At 43.6% G+C, this 17824-nt stretch overlaps 1 protein-coding gene across 1 annotated transcript in view; it reads left to right on the forward strand.

Annotated features, from left to right (window-relative positions):
- LOC111233101 (AT-rich interactive domain-containing protein 5B-like) overlaps positions 1-17432 on the forward strand; it is a 30525-nt gene extending 13093 nt beyond the window's left edge. Inside the window, exons 3-12 of the mRNA XM_022760865.1 lie at positions 1055-1162; positions 6410-6635; positions 7451-7681; positions 9277-9383; positions 9729-9876; positions 10625-10677; positions 11469-11566; positions 11670-11832; positions 12936-13184; positions 13557-17432. Coding sequence (XP_022616586.1) covers positions 1055-1162; positions 6410-6635; positions 7451-7681; positions 9277-9383; positions 9729-9876; positions 10625-10677; positions 11469-11566; positions 11670-11832; positions 12936-13184; positions 13557-14792 — 2619 coding nt within the window. The 3' untranslated portion in view covers positions 14793-17432. The remainder of the gene's footprint in view (positions 1-1054; positions 1163-6409; positions 6636-7450; positions 7682-9276; positions 9384-9728; positions 9877-10624; positions 10678-11468; positions 11567-11669; positions 11833-12935; positions 13185-13556) is intronic.
- Positions 17433-17824: the final 392 nt, after the last annotated feature.

Consider the following 17824-nt stretch of genomic DNA (forward strand, 5'->3'; position numbering starts at 1 on the left):
TACATCGAGCCACCATCGTCCACTTCATCATCAGTGATTAAACATCATCATCACCGTCCTCGCCACATGATGATTCATGAGAACCCCTGCTGACAAATTATGGCCACTTAGTGTAAAGAGGCGTTTACATGCGACATGATTAAAAAGCTGCTGGTGAGATGAAGCACTGAAGGCTCTGGGTTTTATTTGCAATACAAGGATGTGCATCACCATGTGAAATGATCCGCCCTCATTCTTCGTCCTAAAAAGCTGATTGGTTGTCTGTACATGTGGCTGAGACGTCGGCTCTCCTCGGGGGAACTGTGGCTGAGGACATCGGGTTGTTTCCTCGATTACAGAACGGGGTTTCTCTTCATCATGACCGTTACCTGAGGCCTGCACTATGAAGCAGGTTCAACATACCCAGGGTAACTTTCCCTTATCTGGGTTAACTGAACCTAACCTGTACTACCAAGCTGGTTATCACCTGGTTCAGTTAATCCTGGTTCATGTGAAAGACGCAGAGTTTTTAATTATAAGAAACGTGATCAGAAACATGAATAAAGTATTAATGTGTGATATGAGAAGAAACACTGATACCTGCAGGTAAAGCAATAAAGTGATATTCAACCAGGTGAAATGAAAACAACATGATCACATGACTGGAATAAACAAGAAACACTAGAAATAATTGATAAATATTAAAGTCAGACTGATGTTATATTGTAAATAAGTTTCTTACTGAGTATTTTCACTCTTTCGTCTCATGATGAACAAACTGTTATAAACATGTGATGCAGATAAAACAGTTCAAGTTAATGTTCGACTGTTTCTGCTGCAGAGAGGAGAGAAAGAAAAGAGGAGAGAAGTAGAGAAGCATCAGTTACCATGGAGATTTACCCTGGTAACAAGTGAACCACCGTCATAGGACTGAAAACCCAGAGTTAAATCTGAAGTTGCCTCAATAACCTGTAATACTGCTTCGTAGTTCAGACCTCAGGCCTCTGATCAGCAATACGGCATCTGTGTTTACGCCTGTGTTCTTCTTCTTCTTCTTCTTCTTCTTCGTGTGCAGGTGACCTTACTGTGGGAGGACCAGACGCGACGCCACCTGCTGGCCAGCGCCAGGCTTTACTTCTTACCCGAGGACACGCCAAAGGGCCGGACCAGGGAGCACGGAGAGGTGGGTCAAAGGTCGGGGAGACTGGCTCCTCCTCCAGAGATTTAATACTGAATCAAAGCTGATTTGGATTTGAACACCCTCAAAAAAACGTAAGTTTAAACTGACTGTAAATGAAAGCTGTGTAACTGCTAAAGGTCCCACTGGAAAGTCGGTGACTATCATAAAAAATAAAACTGACTATAATTGCTTTTGAGTAGTTTAAAAAAAGGATTTCATACTTGCCTTTAGAAGAAGTCCAGATTAAAATTCATTTAGTTTGAAACATAAATGAAAAAGAAAGCTATTCACTAATATCTGAAAAGCTCCCGTGGCTCATTAACATCCTCAGTCTCCAATATCAGAGTCACGTCATGAGGTGAAAATTACATCCGTGGAACATCAGTCAGCTTTGAATTAATATGATGAAAACAGATGCAAAGGTATTGAGGTATTATTATTATTATTATTATTATTATTATTATTCTGACGGATGAACCCGCTGATTTACATTGCGGTGCATCTGCATAATGCAAAGTCCTGCTGCTTTGGCTACCAGCATTTCCTGTTCCCACTGTACAGACGACACTCACCAGGATTGTTCAGACGCTGAAGAAAAAAGGCTCGATCTGATGATCGTGAGACGAGATCTGAGGGAAGTTTAAGCTTGAACTGATTTCACTTCAGAGGTTCTGACTCCACTGTGGCAGTAACTGATGAACTGATTCTGGAAAACAATAATTCAACCATGGCTCCAAAGAAGAATCGATTTCTGTCCAACGTTCAGAGGGAAAAAAATAATCTTAATTTAATTGTTTATTGAAATAAAAAAAAAGGTAGTTTTTGTATTCTTACTTTATTCATTATTTAAAATTTAAAAACACTGTAAATTATCACTTTAAAAACAAGACAAGGTATAAACGTAGTATGTGGCTGACTGGTCCATAGTCGGACCGGCCATCAGGGCAAAAATAAACTGCTGGTGCCTTTTCATATAATGTACATGCTGCATTTCCACTGCTTTGATTGATTAATCAAACTACATAATCAATGGTGTTTTCAACACTTTGTCGGCATAACGGTGGCGTGAACCGTGAGTCTCACTGATTTAATCCTTTAGATTAGAGAAGAGAAACTTTGTTGGTGTCACATAATGAAATTGAGGTGTCACAGCAGCAACAAGGAAGTAAAACAGACGGTGGAGGAAGTGCTCAGATCTCTCACTGAAGTACACTAAATACTTAAAGCACTCATTATGCAGATCAAGTTATTGGATTAATGTGTATATTACTTTTAATGTTGTAGTTTGTCAGTTTCCCCCCTTGGATTTTACATCATAATTTATATTGATTTATATTTTGTCTTATAAAGTACAATATTTGCCTTTTTAAATGTATAAAGTAGAAATAAGTACATCAAAATTGTACTGAAGTACAGCACTTAAAAACAAATGTAAATGGAAGCAGATGAATAACGTATATAAGTAACCTTAAAAAAAAAAAGAAGCAGAATACCATCTACATGAGTTTAAACTGATCCCAGTCCTGATCCGTTTTGTAACTGAGAGCGAACGTCTCCCTAATATAATCTGGGGAATGCTTTAAGAACGTCTATTAATAACCTCGTCACAGGAACACTGCCTCCTTTTTTTATCCAATCATCTTAGGCCAAGAATCTAAACAGGTTAACCTTCAGTGAAAGTCTCCTCTTGTTGATCGAAAAGTCTTTTATAACCTCATTTTCCTCTGGTCTTTTCCCCAGTGCTGAGAACAAACAGTGACATTATTTTATGCTCTGATATTATTTGATTATCGGTTTAATTCATAATCGCATCTCTCTGTCGGGAGAATGAGTGAAATTACTTTAAATATGAGATATGAGCCGTGATTTCACACGACCAGGGAAAGAAAAGGAGATGTGGACGCGTCTGCTGCTGCTGCTGCTGCTGCTGTGAGTGTTTTTGATTAACACAGTTCACATGCAGGCTGCAGCTCAGCCTTCACATGAGAATCCCCCTTTGGGAATCAGACTAATGTATTACCCAAATGTAAATCCCATGACTTGTCTGAAACCAAATTTTCCACATTTTGAACTTAGATATTCCACTGTTGCAGTCTCTATAAGGAGGTTTTAATTTTTCCTGGAGGAAAAATGAGGCCTCTGAAAGTTGCTTTTACAGGAATCACTGCCCAGTTTCTTTTATATGAAGACCTTATTTCTAAAACATCCTCATTTGTCTCGAGTGTTATCTTATTTTTTGTGGAGGATCAGCTCAGTATTACATTGATTTATTGAGTTTTAACATAAGTACAACCAGCATTCATGCAAAGAAAGCAAAACGTGCAGATGTGCGCTGTGGTTTGACGAGTATACTAAATGTACTTCTTACAAACTACTTTTACTTCCTGGTTGAGAAATCTGGATCAGGTGAAGGAGCAGAGACTATCAAGGTGGTTAGAAGAGGAAACATCAGAGACTGTTGAGACCAGAGTCAGAGACTAGCAGACGCATGAGAGCAGTTAGCGTAGTTAGCATCTTTTATTTGTTTATGTTGTTAATTAGCTTGTTTACTGGCAGTAGCTGACACAGTGTTAACCGTTGTGCTAATGCTAACTCTCTCTCTCTCTCTGTACTGACAAGGTTTCAGGTTTATTTAGCCCCGCCCCCCCCCGTCCCCACAGGCTGACAGGATTGGTTCCTTAGGTTTGTGACGTATGAATCCCTGACTGTCTGACTCTGTGTTTGTGAGACTGTCATTGGTTCACTGCAGTTCAATGTGGAAACACTCAGTGAGGAAATCGTTCTTCTATACAACTGATAACTGCTCACAGACGTCTGAAACAGCTTTGAATTCTGTGAGCTTTAGTTTGAATAAGATCTTATTCAGAGGAATAACTACAGCTGAGTATGAAGCAGAAAGAAAAGTTCAGATACTCCAGAACATTTATTTTCCACCAGTGGATTTCCATGTCTGAAAAAAGGCTCGTAAAATCACCATTGGGCCCTTGCTCACAAGTAAACTTGGAGGAGGGGCTCCAGTCGACATGAGGCTTGGAGGAGAAGCGGAAGAGCTTCAGAGGGAAACACCTTTGAAAACACCAGAATATTTGAATTTTCAAAATGCGTATTCATGGCTCCTGCAGAGACGCTCTGTGTAAGAGCTCCTCAGCCTTTTGCTGTGTTAATGAGTTCACACCTGGCTGCTGTGGGGCAGGAGTGCGAGGAGCTCTCACCTGGTTGCAGCCCTGGGGTTGGGGGGTTTGAGCCTGATCTGGATCGCAGCTGACAAACTGGAACGGGAGGAGACGTCAGCAGCAGCAGCAGCAGCAGCAGCTCGGGCTCGATGTAAACCGGGCAAACGGTGACTCAGGCTTTTACATCGTACACACACGTGCGTGTCAACCGTTTGTGTTGAAGGAAACTTGACTGCACTTAATGTGACGGCTCTGACACACGTGTGAAGGACGGCGTCGTCGGCGTGTCTTAATCCCACAAGAGGAAGTCTGCATGTGAGGAAACATTAGTTGAATAGAGCAACACTGTCAGAGACTGAACGAGTCTGAAAACGACAGAAAACAAAGCAAGTTTTTTTAATTGTCTTGCTGCTATGAGCCATTAAAAGTCAGGAAAAGTGTTTCCATCCTCTGATATCTCAGTATCCAGGTTTTCATCCAGCTGCAGCACAAATTTTGGTTCTCCAGTCGCTGCCGTTAAAACGCTGCAGGAGAAGATGAGGTCAGTCCAAGTTCAGACGATGGAGAATTTGGATTTCCACCTCAGCCAAGCGCAAAAAAAAAAAAGTTGCAATATTCAGATTTATTTTTTCAAAGTTTGATGTTTCCACTCAGTTTTTAAATTTTAAAACTGAAAATGCACATAGCAACAGGCTGATGGAGAATCACCCGCTGTCTGTGTCGTCCTCTGCTTGTGTGCAATAAAACTGCTGCAGGATTTTACACCACAAGTTAAATTTAAGACACAGTTTCCTCTGCGGTGATGAATCAGATTTTAGTGTCTATTTCTATGTATTTCCCTTCCCTCCACACATATAAACTCCCTGCTCACTTTATTAGGTACACCTATACAGTGCAACACAACAGCTGTGCTACATATTCTGCATTTGTTGTTGTTGTTGTTGTTGTGTGAAGACAAACGTAAATAAGCTTGTAAAGAAAGGCTGAAAATCTTTTGAATACACAGCCTGTCTTGTTGTGGAGTTTACTTGAGTTCAGATCAGGTTACAGTTTAAACAAAGAAAGATAAAAAAAGACTAAATGCAAATAGAAAGAGACAGAAAACCAGTCATTTACAACTGGACTTGAGCAGTTCTTCACAGATGCATGGAAACATTGCAGTCTGTCGGGTGTTTTTCATAAACTTCCTCTTTCGTTTTTGAATGTTGCATCAGGTTACATGAATTCTCTGAGCAGTTAAAACCTTATCTTTAAATGTCAAGATCAACATCTGCCTTTCTACATGTGTCACAGTAAAAATAAACAACATTTACTGTTAGTTTATGGAAGACAGACGAATCAAAGCATGTTTAAAATAACTGGTTCTGAACAAAGAGCTGGACCCCTTTAATGGATAGAAGAACTGAAGGCAGTAAAATGATAAAAGACGGGTACGAAGGTTTTTAGTCAGATGGAAAATTCATCGAAAAAGGTGAGAGGTAATAAAAAAACAACAACGGAGGAATAATAAAAAATAATGACGGAAAGAGAAGATGAGAATAAAAGGACATTTATTTGAAAAGCAAGTGGTGGAACTCGTCAGGTGGCTTTTTGTCTCACAGTTTGTTTAACAGTTAAAATGTGAAACGTTATGTAATCGCACTGGAAGGCAAATACATGAAGTTTATCGGAGCACAGTGCAGTCCGACGGCGAGGTGGTGCTTTTAGGTTTTAATGACAGCAGCTGGTTTTTTAAATTGAGATTTTAAATAATTTCTCCTCAAGTTTCAGTTCAGACTTCCAACAGAAGTCGTCCACCTCTATAATAAAACCTCCTATCAGCAGGTTCAGCCTCATCTCTCACTCTGCAGCTCTTTTTTGTGTCGTCACGTAAAACGTCACGACTTCGCCAAACAAAAACAATCAACTCCTGTTGGAGAGTTGCAGAGCAGGTGAGGTGTGGGAGGAGACCTGAGGAGGTTTGAGGTTTGTGGCACTTGAACGTCACGTCGGAGTTTCTGTCTGAACAATATGCAGCATTAACCCCGTTTGACTGAATCATAGATTGAACATATTTTATGTGTGTGTGTTTGTGTAGGATGAAGTTTTGGCGGTGTCCAGGAAGATGGTGGTGCGGGTGGAGGACCTGGTGAGATGGTCGTGTGCGCGGCCGGCAGGTTGGAGTAGCTGTTCGAAGCTGGCGCCGCCACCACCCTGCGGGACCAACGGCCTCCACAAACCTCCGCAGAGCAGCGACGGTAACGACAACAACAACAACAACACAGCGGACAAGAGCAGCGAGCCGCTCAGAGACAAAACCGAGAGTAAGAAACACAGACACACACACTAAACCTAAACATATTTATTCTACTATAAATTTGTGCGGCACCAGTTCGTCAATAACCCTTTGAGCAGTCAGGGAATGAAATACAGAAATCCTGTTCTTCATCAATAATTTATAATTTAATTTGTTCGATGCTCGGCTTCCATCAATGAAACTCAGTACATTGTGCAGGTGTTTCACAATAAAAGCCTCCCAGAAGATAAAGAGCACATAGTGAAATGAACACCTCTGACAGGGTCACATTATTATCTTTGTGAACTTTATGTCTGAGCTGTCGGATGAGACTGCATCTGATTTTATAGTTTAATTGTTGGTGAGTGAAGGTATAAGTTAAGACTGTTCAGCCTGTAAAGAAAAGGCTGGAAATCCTGGGTTTTGGGTTTTACAGGAGTTTGGATCAGGTTACAATTTAAACAAAAGAAAAAGACTAAATAAGAAAGAAAAAAACTGGACTTGACCAGTTCTTCACAGATGCATGGTCTTTTTATTCTACAGGTTCTTCAGTCAGTCAGTCAGTCAGTCAGTCAGTCAGTCAGTCAGTCAGTCAGTCAGTCGGTTCGGTAAATGTGGAACAAAACAACAATGATTTGACATAAAAAAAAATGTACTTTTGAATACTTGAGTATTCTTAAAATCAAGTACTGCAGTACTTTAACTTTAACTGAACAACTTTAACTTGTATTGGAGGAATATTTGACCAGAGGATCTGACTGTGACTCAAGTAACGGAGCTGTGGACGTTATTGATCCCAGACTGACGTTCGGTTCTCGTGTGTCTCGTTTGTCTTCCTCTCAGACGGCCCGCTGGAGCGTCAGGGCGTCAAAGTGCTCAGCTACCCGCAGTACTGCCGCTTCCGCTCCCTGCAGAGACGCATCCAGGATGGAGCGAGGGGGCTGGGGCTGCAGGACCCCCACCTGCTGGCCCTGGGGGGCGTCAGGGCGCTGCCCAACACCCGGGTGATGTACTGCAGGGACACGTTCAACCACCCGACGCTGGAGAACAGCGCCGGCTTCTCCTGGCAGTTCAGTGAGTGTCTCAGAAACCTCTCAGTTTCAGTAGGGATCATGTGACGTCTTCACAGGCTCTTTCAAAGTAAAAGTCTCTTTGTTCACCTTTTTTAAAAAAAAAAAATTTTTTCAATTAAATGTAGGAAAATCTTCCACAAAGACACAAACATCAACTCCTAACAGCCACCAGGGGGCGAACAGGCTCACTGTGGCGCAGGGTCTCATTTGTTAAAACCTACAAAATAAAAGCACAGACGGTATGAGGTGTGTGTGTGTGTGTGTGTGTGTGTGGTTCAAATAAAATCTCCATCTGATTATGAGCCTTCTCAGATTTACATCTGACAGCATCACCGCCCCTCCCTGAAAAGCTCCCTGTGTTTCTGTGTAACGCTGCCACCTGCTGGTCGCTCCCGACACTCCCTCAGCTCTTTTCATTGATGTAGGAAGTTTCCCACAGACTTCACATCCACCACACTAAGATTAAGGAGTAAGTTATTGACCTTTATGGAAATTAGAAGACACCATGAAGTAGCTTCATCTTACAAATATCTGGGCGTTCGTATCGATGTGATGCTTTATAGTCTTTGTTTTACAGTGTTGTGTGGAGGCACATTAACAGCATGAGCGCTAATGACAGGAACAGGAATAACAAGTCTTTTTTTGTTTTTATTTTTTAAAAAAAGGCTGGTTATGTAAATGTGAAACCAGACGCCCAGTTTATTGTTTTAGTAGTCCAACGTGTGCTGAGTGACCTGGGTGGGAAGACGTCTACTGAATTGGCTCGTGACGTCAGCGAAACATCACGAGGGGCGATGATGACGAGGATGATTGGGAGCGATTGTTTTAAGACGGGAAGAGTTCGCTCAGTAGCTGCGTTATAATCGTACGTCAGAAATAAAAGAAACGTCACTGAGTAAATGATTTTTTATGTTTGTGCCTAAATTAAAACTTTAACTCTCACTGGGAGGCAGATAATGTGATTAAATGGGCTGTTTATCTTTCAGTTCATCAGGCGCACAGAGCCGCTCTAACAATTAGAATAAACCGGTTGGAGAACATCTCAGACCGGTTCTGTTCACACAGCTGTGAAACATGCGACAGTCCCTTGTTTTCTGACATTTGTATGTAATTGTTATGGCTTCATTTACATATTTATTTCCTGTGTTATTGATGCTGTTTTCAGATCAGCTTGGTATTTATGAACTGTTGATTCAGTGGCTACATGAGCTCCTGAACTTCACTCATGGCCTGTTGGAAAACATGTTAATTTGTCATGAGGTGTTACCGCTGTTGTTGTGGCTCTGTGTATTTCGGTTTGTTGTCTGCTGAGGCGTGTTTGATTTATGTCCCTTTTTAAAGTTTTCTAATGTGTCGGTTCAGAGATTTTAAAACCTTGGAGTTGAGACCTTTTTATTGGATCGTTTGATGTGCAGATGAGGTCATAGATTTCTAAAAGGGACCATGAGAAGAAGAGGATCATGGGTAGAGTCCAGCTCCTGCTTCAGCTTTAAAGTCACACAGTAAAAATTATGAATGAATGTTCGACTGAATTCTTCTTCTTCCTTCTTTTTTTTTTTTATTCATGTTTGTGTTTTTGTTTTGTTTTTTCTGCAGGATGTCCTTCTCTCAGTCTTCGAGGACGACCTCGCAAGAGGAGAGGCCGCGACGGCAAAGACTCCCCGAACTCCAGCCAATCAGAGTCCTGGATCGAGAGGATGAAGGTTTGTTGTTCGCCGTTTATCACAGTGGTGAGGTTTTCTGATCACACTCACTTTTACATTCGATTTAAAAAATAATAAAAAAAAAAATCCTCTGTTGAAAGTGGAGCATAAAATCCTCTTCCTGGAGGCTCCGGACCCCCCAGTCTGCTCCGGATCAACAGCTGACTGATCCTCAGGACGACCAGACAAAAAACTAAAACTGGTCCTTGAATCGTGTTGGTGACGGTTCACATGCGCCGTTACACAGAATGAGGTGGAAAATAAAATCAGCTAAAGGTGTGTGTGTGTGTGTGTGTGTGTGTGTGTGTGTGTGTGTGTGTGTGTGTGTGTGTGTGTGTCTCTCAGGAGAACGTGATGGGCAGCGTGGAGGTCGGCTGTGAGGGCAGCTGGCTCCCTCACCCTGAAGAGCAGCTGTTCCTGGATCAGCTCTACATCTTCATGGAGCGTCACGGCTCGCCCATCCACAAAGTCCCCAACCTCGGCTTCAAGAAGAGTGAGTCTGACTCTCTCTTTCTTTTTTGTTTCCTTTCTTTCTTTCTTATTTTCTTTCTTTCTTTCTTGTTTCCGTTCTTTTCTTTCTTTTTTCTCTTTCTTTCTTGTTTTCTTTCTTTCTTTCTTTCTTCTTTTCTTTCTTGTTTCCGTTCTTTTCTTTCTTGTTTTCTTTCTTTGCTTCCTTGTTTTCTTTCTTTCTCTCTTTCTTTCTTAATTGTTTTCTTCCTTCCTTCCTCCCTCCCATGTTTCAGAGGATGTGGTGTGTAGATGGGGTGGTTTTTTTTGGGGCGGACATGTTTCTTTTTCCACAGCAGCTTCAGAAAGTTTTCACACCTCTTCACTTTATTATGTTACTATATATATGTTTTAAATGGATAAAATTGCCATTTCCTCCCATCATCAAATAAAAAACAAATCAAACATTGAAATCTCTCATTTACAGAAGTCTTCAGACTCTTAGTTCAGGACTTAGTCGAAGCATCTTTAGCAGCAGTTACAGCTCGCAGTCTTCCAGGCAGATCCTCTCAGGCTCCATCACCTGGGATGGGAAGTGTTTAAACAACAGAGTGAGGCACATTTGAAGAACTTGGGTTTTATCAGACACATTTGTTTAGTCAAACTGAGAGTTTTATCTCAGAATTACAGTCTGGTTTGACTTTTATTTCCTGTGTATCATATTTGCATCTCTGCTCTGTTTCCTCTTCCTGTTGCTGCCTGGATTCAAACATGTCCGTCCTCTGTCTCCTCAGTCGACCTCTTCCTCATGTACTCGGTGGTCAAGCGGCTCGGAGGCTACAAGAAGGTGAGTCGCTTCGACTTAGATGGAATAACCTTTATTTAAAGGAATAGTCTGGCATTTGTTTTCCAGCAGAGAAAAACGCGAGAAGGTTGAAATAACTTTTTGGTCTGTAAGTTAAATATTAAACTACCGACTGGATAACTTAGCTTAGCATAAAGGGCTAGCCTGCCGACGGGACAGAAACAGTCAGACGGGACAGAAACAGTCAGACGGGACAGAAACAAGGAGTCGGGACAGAAACAAGGAGTCGGGACAGAAACAGTCAGACGGGACAGAAACAGTCAGTCGGGACAGAAACAGTCAGTGCAGCTTCAGCTCAGTGCTGCTCTGTTCACAACAAAAGGCTCAGTCCTTCACTCCACCCACTGCACTGAAATGAGCCTTGTACTGAACAATACTGTATTATACAGCATGGTGGTACACCACTAACACTGTATAATGTATGTAATTGTTTTGAAACCACACACACACACACACACACACACACACACACACACACACACACACACACTGTGTTACCACTCCACCAGCAGCACCAGCGCCGTAATCCATTACATTGAACTTGAAGCCTGATCTTCAAATACTTGATTTCACTTCATTCTTTTCTAAGGAGCTTTAGACTCTTTACATGATTATAATAATAAACTTTATTGATAAAGTACGTTTCTCAACAGAGTTACAAAGATTCACAGATTCAGTATTTCATATTTATCCTCATGTTTGATCGAGTCTTTTCTGCAGGATGTCGTGAGTTCAGATCTGATCACCTTCACCTTTGTGTGTTTGTGTGGCAGGTGACAGGAGACCGACTCTGGAAAGTGGTTTATAACGAGCTGGGAGGATGCCCCGGCAGCACCAGCGCTGCTACCTGCACCAGGAGACACTACGAGAGGTCAGACAAGACGCGCTGACACCCTCCACCACTGAAATCCTACACAGAAGATGTGCTACTGTTAAAAGTTTTACGCACTAATCCTTGTGATGTTGCGTCGCAGGCTGATGCTTCCTTACGAGGAACACCTCAGAGCCGGAGGAGCGGAGTTCAAAATCCCAGAATCCCCCACTCCTCCGAAACCCAGAGGGATCAGAGGAAGGAAACCACTTCCTCGAGGCAGAAAACCAGGACCCAAAGCCAAGGAGAAGAAGATCACAACCCCCGCTCTTCCTCCTCCTCCTTCCCCTCCTCCTCCTCCTCCCCCTCCTCCTCCTCCTCCTCGGACTGTAAGTGACAGACCAGCTGCAGGATGTCTTGAAATAAATGATCTGAAGGTTGTAAAAAGGATCAAATACTTCAATTTATTAGATTTTTTCTTTTATGCAGTGACCCCTCGCTGCTCAGTCACACTCACAGTAATTTACCTCATTCCTTTATTTCATTCAGAAATCATCTGCTCGTTTCTCTGGATAAGTTTGGAAACAATCATCTGTAGCAGCACGTGCCATTAAAAATACATCCATGTGTCAGTGAACATAAATTTACCTTCATAAAACTGCTCCAGGGTCAAAGTCACAAAAGATCTCAGGGCTGAAGAGCAGTTTTTTATGTATTTTATTGGAATAATAAAACGATAACTTTTTTAAAAGCAGATTTTCGATGGTGATGAATTAATAAAGATCCAAACAAACCGCCGTCTCATCATCTGAGATGCCGGTTTCCCCCTCAGTGTGTATCTCAGCCGTCATGTCAGAATCACTGCACTGACCCGAATAAAACACAAACCCTATTTTCCAACATCTGCTTTTGAGAAAAGAAAAGACTTGGGAGACACTTTTACATCCGTCCTGTTGAGGACGTTTCCCTGAGATCCCATTAATCCAAGGAGAGGAGGGTGAATGTAGAATGTGGTGCTATGTAGGACTGAGCTGTGTATATAGAAATTAGTTCTTTTATCTCTGTAACTCTAGTAATATTAATAATGCTGTGGTTTTTGATAATGTGTAATATTGTCATGTTTTTTGGAAAATGTTAAAATACCGCAAAAATGTGGGTGAGTTTATCGCCCCTGTGAACTCTGTTGTAATATGACTGAGTGAACCTGAAGAAGCCACAGGTGAAACGCGTTTTTCCCTCTTTAAAAGTGACAGTGAAGTCATCTCGGTGTGCGGTGGTTCAGTTTGATTTTCCCCTTTAGTTGTTGCTGCGACCGACCAGCGCCTGACCGCTTATATCAGCTGTTCACGGGAAGTTTTGTTCACTGTTAAACACATGAAATACTTCAAGATACCAGATCTGACCGTTCGTCTCCCTCCTCTCTGAGCAGATCGTGAACCCGAACGGCTCCGTGGTGGTGAAGAGGGGCAGAGGCCGGCCGCCGGGGACACGCAACAAGGCCACGCTGATCGCTCAGGCCAAGCTGCTGGCTCAGCAGCAGGCCAAAGCCAAAGCGGCGGCGGCGGCGGCGGCGGCGGCGGCGGCGGCAGTGGCAGCGACTGCAGCGCAGACTCAGCAGCAGAGAGCTCTGCTTCCAGCCAAAGGCAGAGGAGGACCGATGCCCAGCAGCACACACAGGGTAACACCTCAAACTCCACAGTGCAGCAGGAAAATCTCATCTACACGAGGTTTTTGCTGTAACCTGAAGGCCTCATGTCGTTCTGAAATAATCACAATATTATTATATTATGAAAATAACTGAGTTTTTATCTTTATTTAATCATGTAAGCAGCAGAGGTGAAGAAAACAAACACACACATAAAAAACAAGCATCGGAGACGATCACAGGAGATTTGTACCTGCAGGTGTCACCTGGTTAGATAATCTGCTGTCAATCAAACACAGACAGACACGCCCCCTCAGCCAGCTGCATGATTAAAAAAAAAAAACTATCGACAATAGATTTAAAGGACATTCTCTCTCTGACTTCCTGTTTCCTGTCTTCCTGCAGCCCGTCCAGCCGGCCATCCTCCCCGTCAACATGCCTCTCACCCCCGACCTCTCCCCCATGTCGGCTCCCTTCCTCCCCTTCCAGCCCAAACCGAAGGAGCTGAAGCCGGACAGGGGGGAGTCCGCGGCCCCCGCCGCTCCGGGTGTGCTCCTCTCCACTCTGCCTCGCCACTTCGTCGGAGGATCCCTGGGCGGCTTCAGCCCCATCAAAGGCGTGTGTCCGCTGGACGTCTTCAGGAGCCGCATCAGCCTCCAGAGAGCCCCGGAGAGCCCGGCGCTGACGCCTCAAGACCCCACCCAGCACCATCCGACCGTCTACCCCCTCCAGCCCAAGAGCGGAAGCCCGGACACCCCTCATCCCAGCGGGGACCAGCCTCAGCCTCAGCCCCACCAGCACCACAACCGCTGCTCAGGGTGTAACGGAGACGAGGGAACCCAGAGGGGGGGCAGCCGGGACGCCAGGAGCCGGCCCCCGCTGCCCCCTCTCCGGGTCCTGCCTCTGAACCTGGACTGCAGCGTTCAGGTGTGCCAGCTGATGAGAACTCGTTGTCTGGACTCGTCTCAGTTGCAGACCTTCACCCGCCGACTGTCTGAGGCTCTGTCCCAGGACCTGAGCACCAAGCCCCCCTGCTCCCCCATCACCCCTCCCCCCGAGCAGGCGCTGCCTCTCAACCTCAGCAAACGCTTCACGGTGAAGAGACCCAGCACGGAGGGGCCGGAGCCCAGCCGGGCCGCGATCAACGGAAACACAGATCAACCATCGTCCAAGAGACCCAGATCCGGGTGCACGGACCAGGCCGAGGACTTCGCCCCGGGGTGCCGGTCCAGCTCCGGGGGGAGTGGAGGAGGGCAGGATGTAGAGATGAAGAACCAGGAGGAACCCGCAGACCTGAGCTCCCCGAGCAGGATCAGGGCCTTCCTGCTCGGGCTGCCGCCCTTCCAGGTGAAACTGGAGGAGGATCTGAACGGGACCAGGTTTGGGAAGTTTCTTCCTCCGGGATCTGAGGCCGAATCCCAGAGGACTGACACAGAGAGAGGGGAGGGGGGCGTGGTCGTAAAGAAGGAAGTGAAGCAGGAGCAGGAGGAGGTGGTCGACCTCGAGCGCCGTGAAACTGAGATAAGCAACAAAGTGCAGAAGTCGGAGCAGGAGGAGAAAGGTCCCGCCCTCTGCTCCGGTCCTGGACCTGCGGAGCTGAAGAGCGCCGGCTCCTCAAACACTGACACACACTGTTTTTAGCGTTTGTCCCTGTTGTGATCAGAAAACTGTCGATCGGTCGGAGATTAGTCGGTTGTTGGAATCCGGGAAGTTGTTTTCACCGTGGGGCGCGGTGTCGGTTTTGGATGTGGGCTCAGGTGAAATCCTGAACCCACGAAGCAGGGACGTTCGTTTTCCTCATCTTTGAGAACATATGAACTCACAACGTCTCTTCCTTTCCCCTTTTTTTTGTTTTTTTTTTGTCTCCTGTTATTTCCTGTTTTCCTCTGTGGTTTTCAATCAGGTCGTTGATTGAACTCGACACAGACTCATGACAATCACACATCAGTTTCTCTTCCTTCCTCTGTTCGTTTCTCTTTAAGGTTAAAAAAAAAAAAGAAACGGAGGAGCGAGACTGACTCTTTAACAAACACTGCCATAACCCTCCATGACACTATTAACTCCACTATTCAATGTTAGGGTGAAATATTGAATAAGATCCATGATACTTAAAATAAAAAATCAATATTACATATATGGGTGATGCTATGCATCAAGACGTCATTATTAGCATCTAGAGTGTACTGTAGCTCGGTAGTTTCATTTTTTAAATTGTACTCTACTTCTGTAGAGAGATAGTTATTTTCTGATAAAGTGTTTAGATGTTATGTGGAGCTCCGGGCGAGGAGCTCCTCGGTCTTCACGTTATAGCTCGTTAAGTGAAGCCTTTCTATAGTCCTGCTCATTAGCTGAAATTATATAAACCTTTCTTACACGTATGTGCCTTAAAACGGCCTGCGATCAGTTTCATCGCCGGCTTCAAACACATTCACTCAGAGAGATACCTTGATGTTGGACCTGCTCAGCTTCCTGTCACTCCTCAGCACGTCCCCGTGGATCCTCGAGTTTCTGTTTCTTTGAGAAACGAAAACGAAACTTTCCATTTGATTATTTGCACATACCAATGTAATGCAAGAAGAATGTCCCGCACTCTGCTCTCATTCAGCGTCACAATCATCCTGATGCTGATGATCGATAAACTACGAAACTTTTAAAAGAAGCCAAAGTTTTCAAAATTTAAATAATTATTTTAGCAGCTGAACAAAAGCTCGTCTGAATAAATCAAGAGTTCTGATCAGGACAAACCTGCTCTCTGTCTTTGAGTTTTTAATCCTCTGTGTTGAGGTTCGATTCCCAGCTTTGCTCTTTGCACCGTAAAGTCCAAACTGCGGCCACACGTTGGCGCCGTCGTCTCGTCTTTTATCACTACCACTGATCAGCCAATAAGAAATGACATCAGCGCGGGAGGAGGATCATACATGAACATGTAGCCCAGACATTCAGACTACCTCAGGTTCTTTTTTTCTTTAAAAAAAAACAAACATTTTCCACCTGCGTTATCTCTTGCAAGGGGGCGGAGCTTATCCTTAACACACACACACACAGGCGCACTCAGATCTCATTTCCACCTGGTGTTGAAGGTTATTCTGGATTTTTCTTATCGTCAGCACTTTGACTTCCCCGCTCGGACGGAAGAAACTCAAATGTATAGTTTAACTTTTTAAAAGAGGATCAGTAATTTTCCTAAAACAGCTGATCACTGTGGTTTTTAACAAACAAACAGGAGATCAGCTGGCAGACATGTCAATAAAACATGGTTCATCTCAGGTGAAGGGAAGCAATGCTGCTATGCTACGTGTGGACTCTTGTTCAGGGGAATTTTATTTTTGAGTAGTTTGACATTTTTGGGGGAATAAACTTTAGAGCTTTAGAGTCTCTTGTAGGTGGATTTTGTTGCTTTTGGACAGAACCAGTTTATCTGTTTCTCCCTGTTTCTGGTCCTCAGCTCAGTCCCATCCTCGGTCGCTCTCTTTCTGAGAAGTGAATCATCACTGGTGCGCAATGAATGTTGGGATATGTCGGGCCCCCCCCCGGCCTTAGCTTCATATTCAGGTTAGAGACATAAAGAGACGAATCAACCCCCCCCCCCCCTAAAATGTATACTGCTCCTTTTAAGACCGTGACCAAAACTGAGATGTGACGATGTTGTGACTGTTCTGCTGCTGATCCAGATCCAGATCCAGATCCAGCTCGTGTGTTAACGCTAGGTGGAAATGAGGGAATCAAACCCGCAGCATTCCCCTCCACATAAACCAGCTCACTGATCCTCCTCCTCCTCTTCCTCCTCTTCTTCTTCCTCCTCCCCTCGTTGTGTCGAAAAAGAAAAAACCTCTTGTAGCTGAAAGAACTCAAACGTCAAGGTATCTCTTCACTCAGCCTTTTCCCTCGTTTCTCTGCCACAGATTTGCACACCTACTGTACCCGTTTGCTTCATTTGGATTTTGCATATTTATATCTGCCATGTTTGTTTTTGTTTTTCTGTTTGTTTTTTTGTTTTTTTCTTCTTGCCAATGTTTTATTTTTTACCAGAATAGTGGAGTCAACCACGACACCGAAATGAACTGGTGCTGTTTATTCTAAATCGTGTAGCTGTTGCCATATTGTTGTTGTTGATGTTGTTGTTTTTCTGGGTTTTGTTTTTTGTTTTGTTTTGTTTTTTTGTTTTTTTGTCGATAAAGCTGCAAAATCTTTTCATCTCAGCAAGTCATCAAAATCTCATCTCGGGAAAAAAAAATCCTCACAGCAGATTTATTATTTGTCCAGAGAGTTTAAAGAAATTATTTTTAAGAAAAAGAGTTTAATTTAAAAAAAGAAAAGAAAAAAAAAAAAAAAGAAGATGAACCACGACTTGTTATGAAAACATTTGGTAGTTTTTTCCTGATGGTATTTGACTGTTGGCTTCACGTGAGGCAGAGGTGAATCGTTCAGTAGATCATTCGCACCAAAGCACATGGAAAACCACCAGAAACCACCGCACTCAGACCTCCTCCGTAACCTCTGCTAGAACCAGTTTAACCGTCAGTGTTTCAGGATGTTGGTGACTCCTTAACTTACTGATCCTGTTACCACGGTAACGTCTGTTCACTTTATTGTTTCCTATTTAAATCAATGCAGTAAGATTTTAATATATCTCACAACACGTCTGATCATCTTACATCAGGGTGAATATATAT

Source organism: Seriola dumerili, unplaced genomic scaffold (genome assembly GCF_002260705.1).
Source record: "Seriola dumerili isolate Sdu_G_001 unplaced genomic scaffold, Sdu_1.0 BDQW01000367.1, whole genome shotgun sequence".
Classification (NCBI taxonomy): domain Eukaryota; kingdom Metazoa; phylum Chordata; class Actinopteri; order Carangiformes; family Carangidae; genus Seriola; species Seriola dumerili.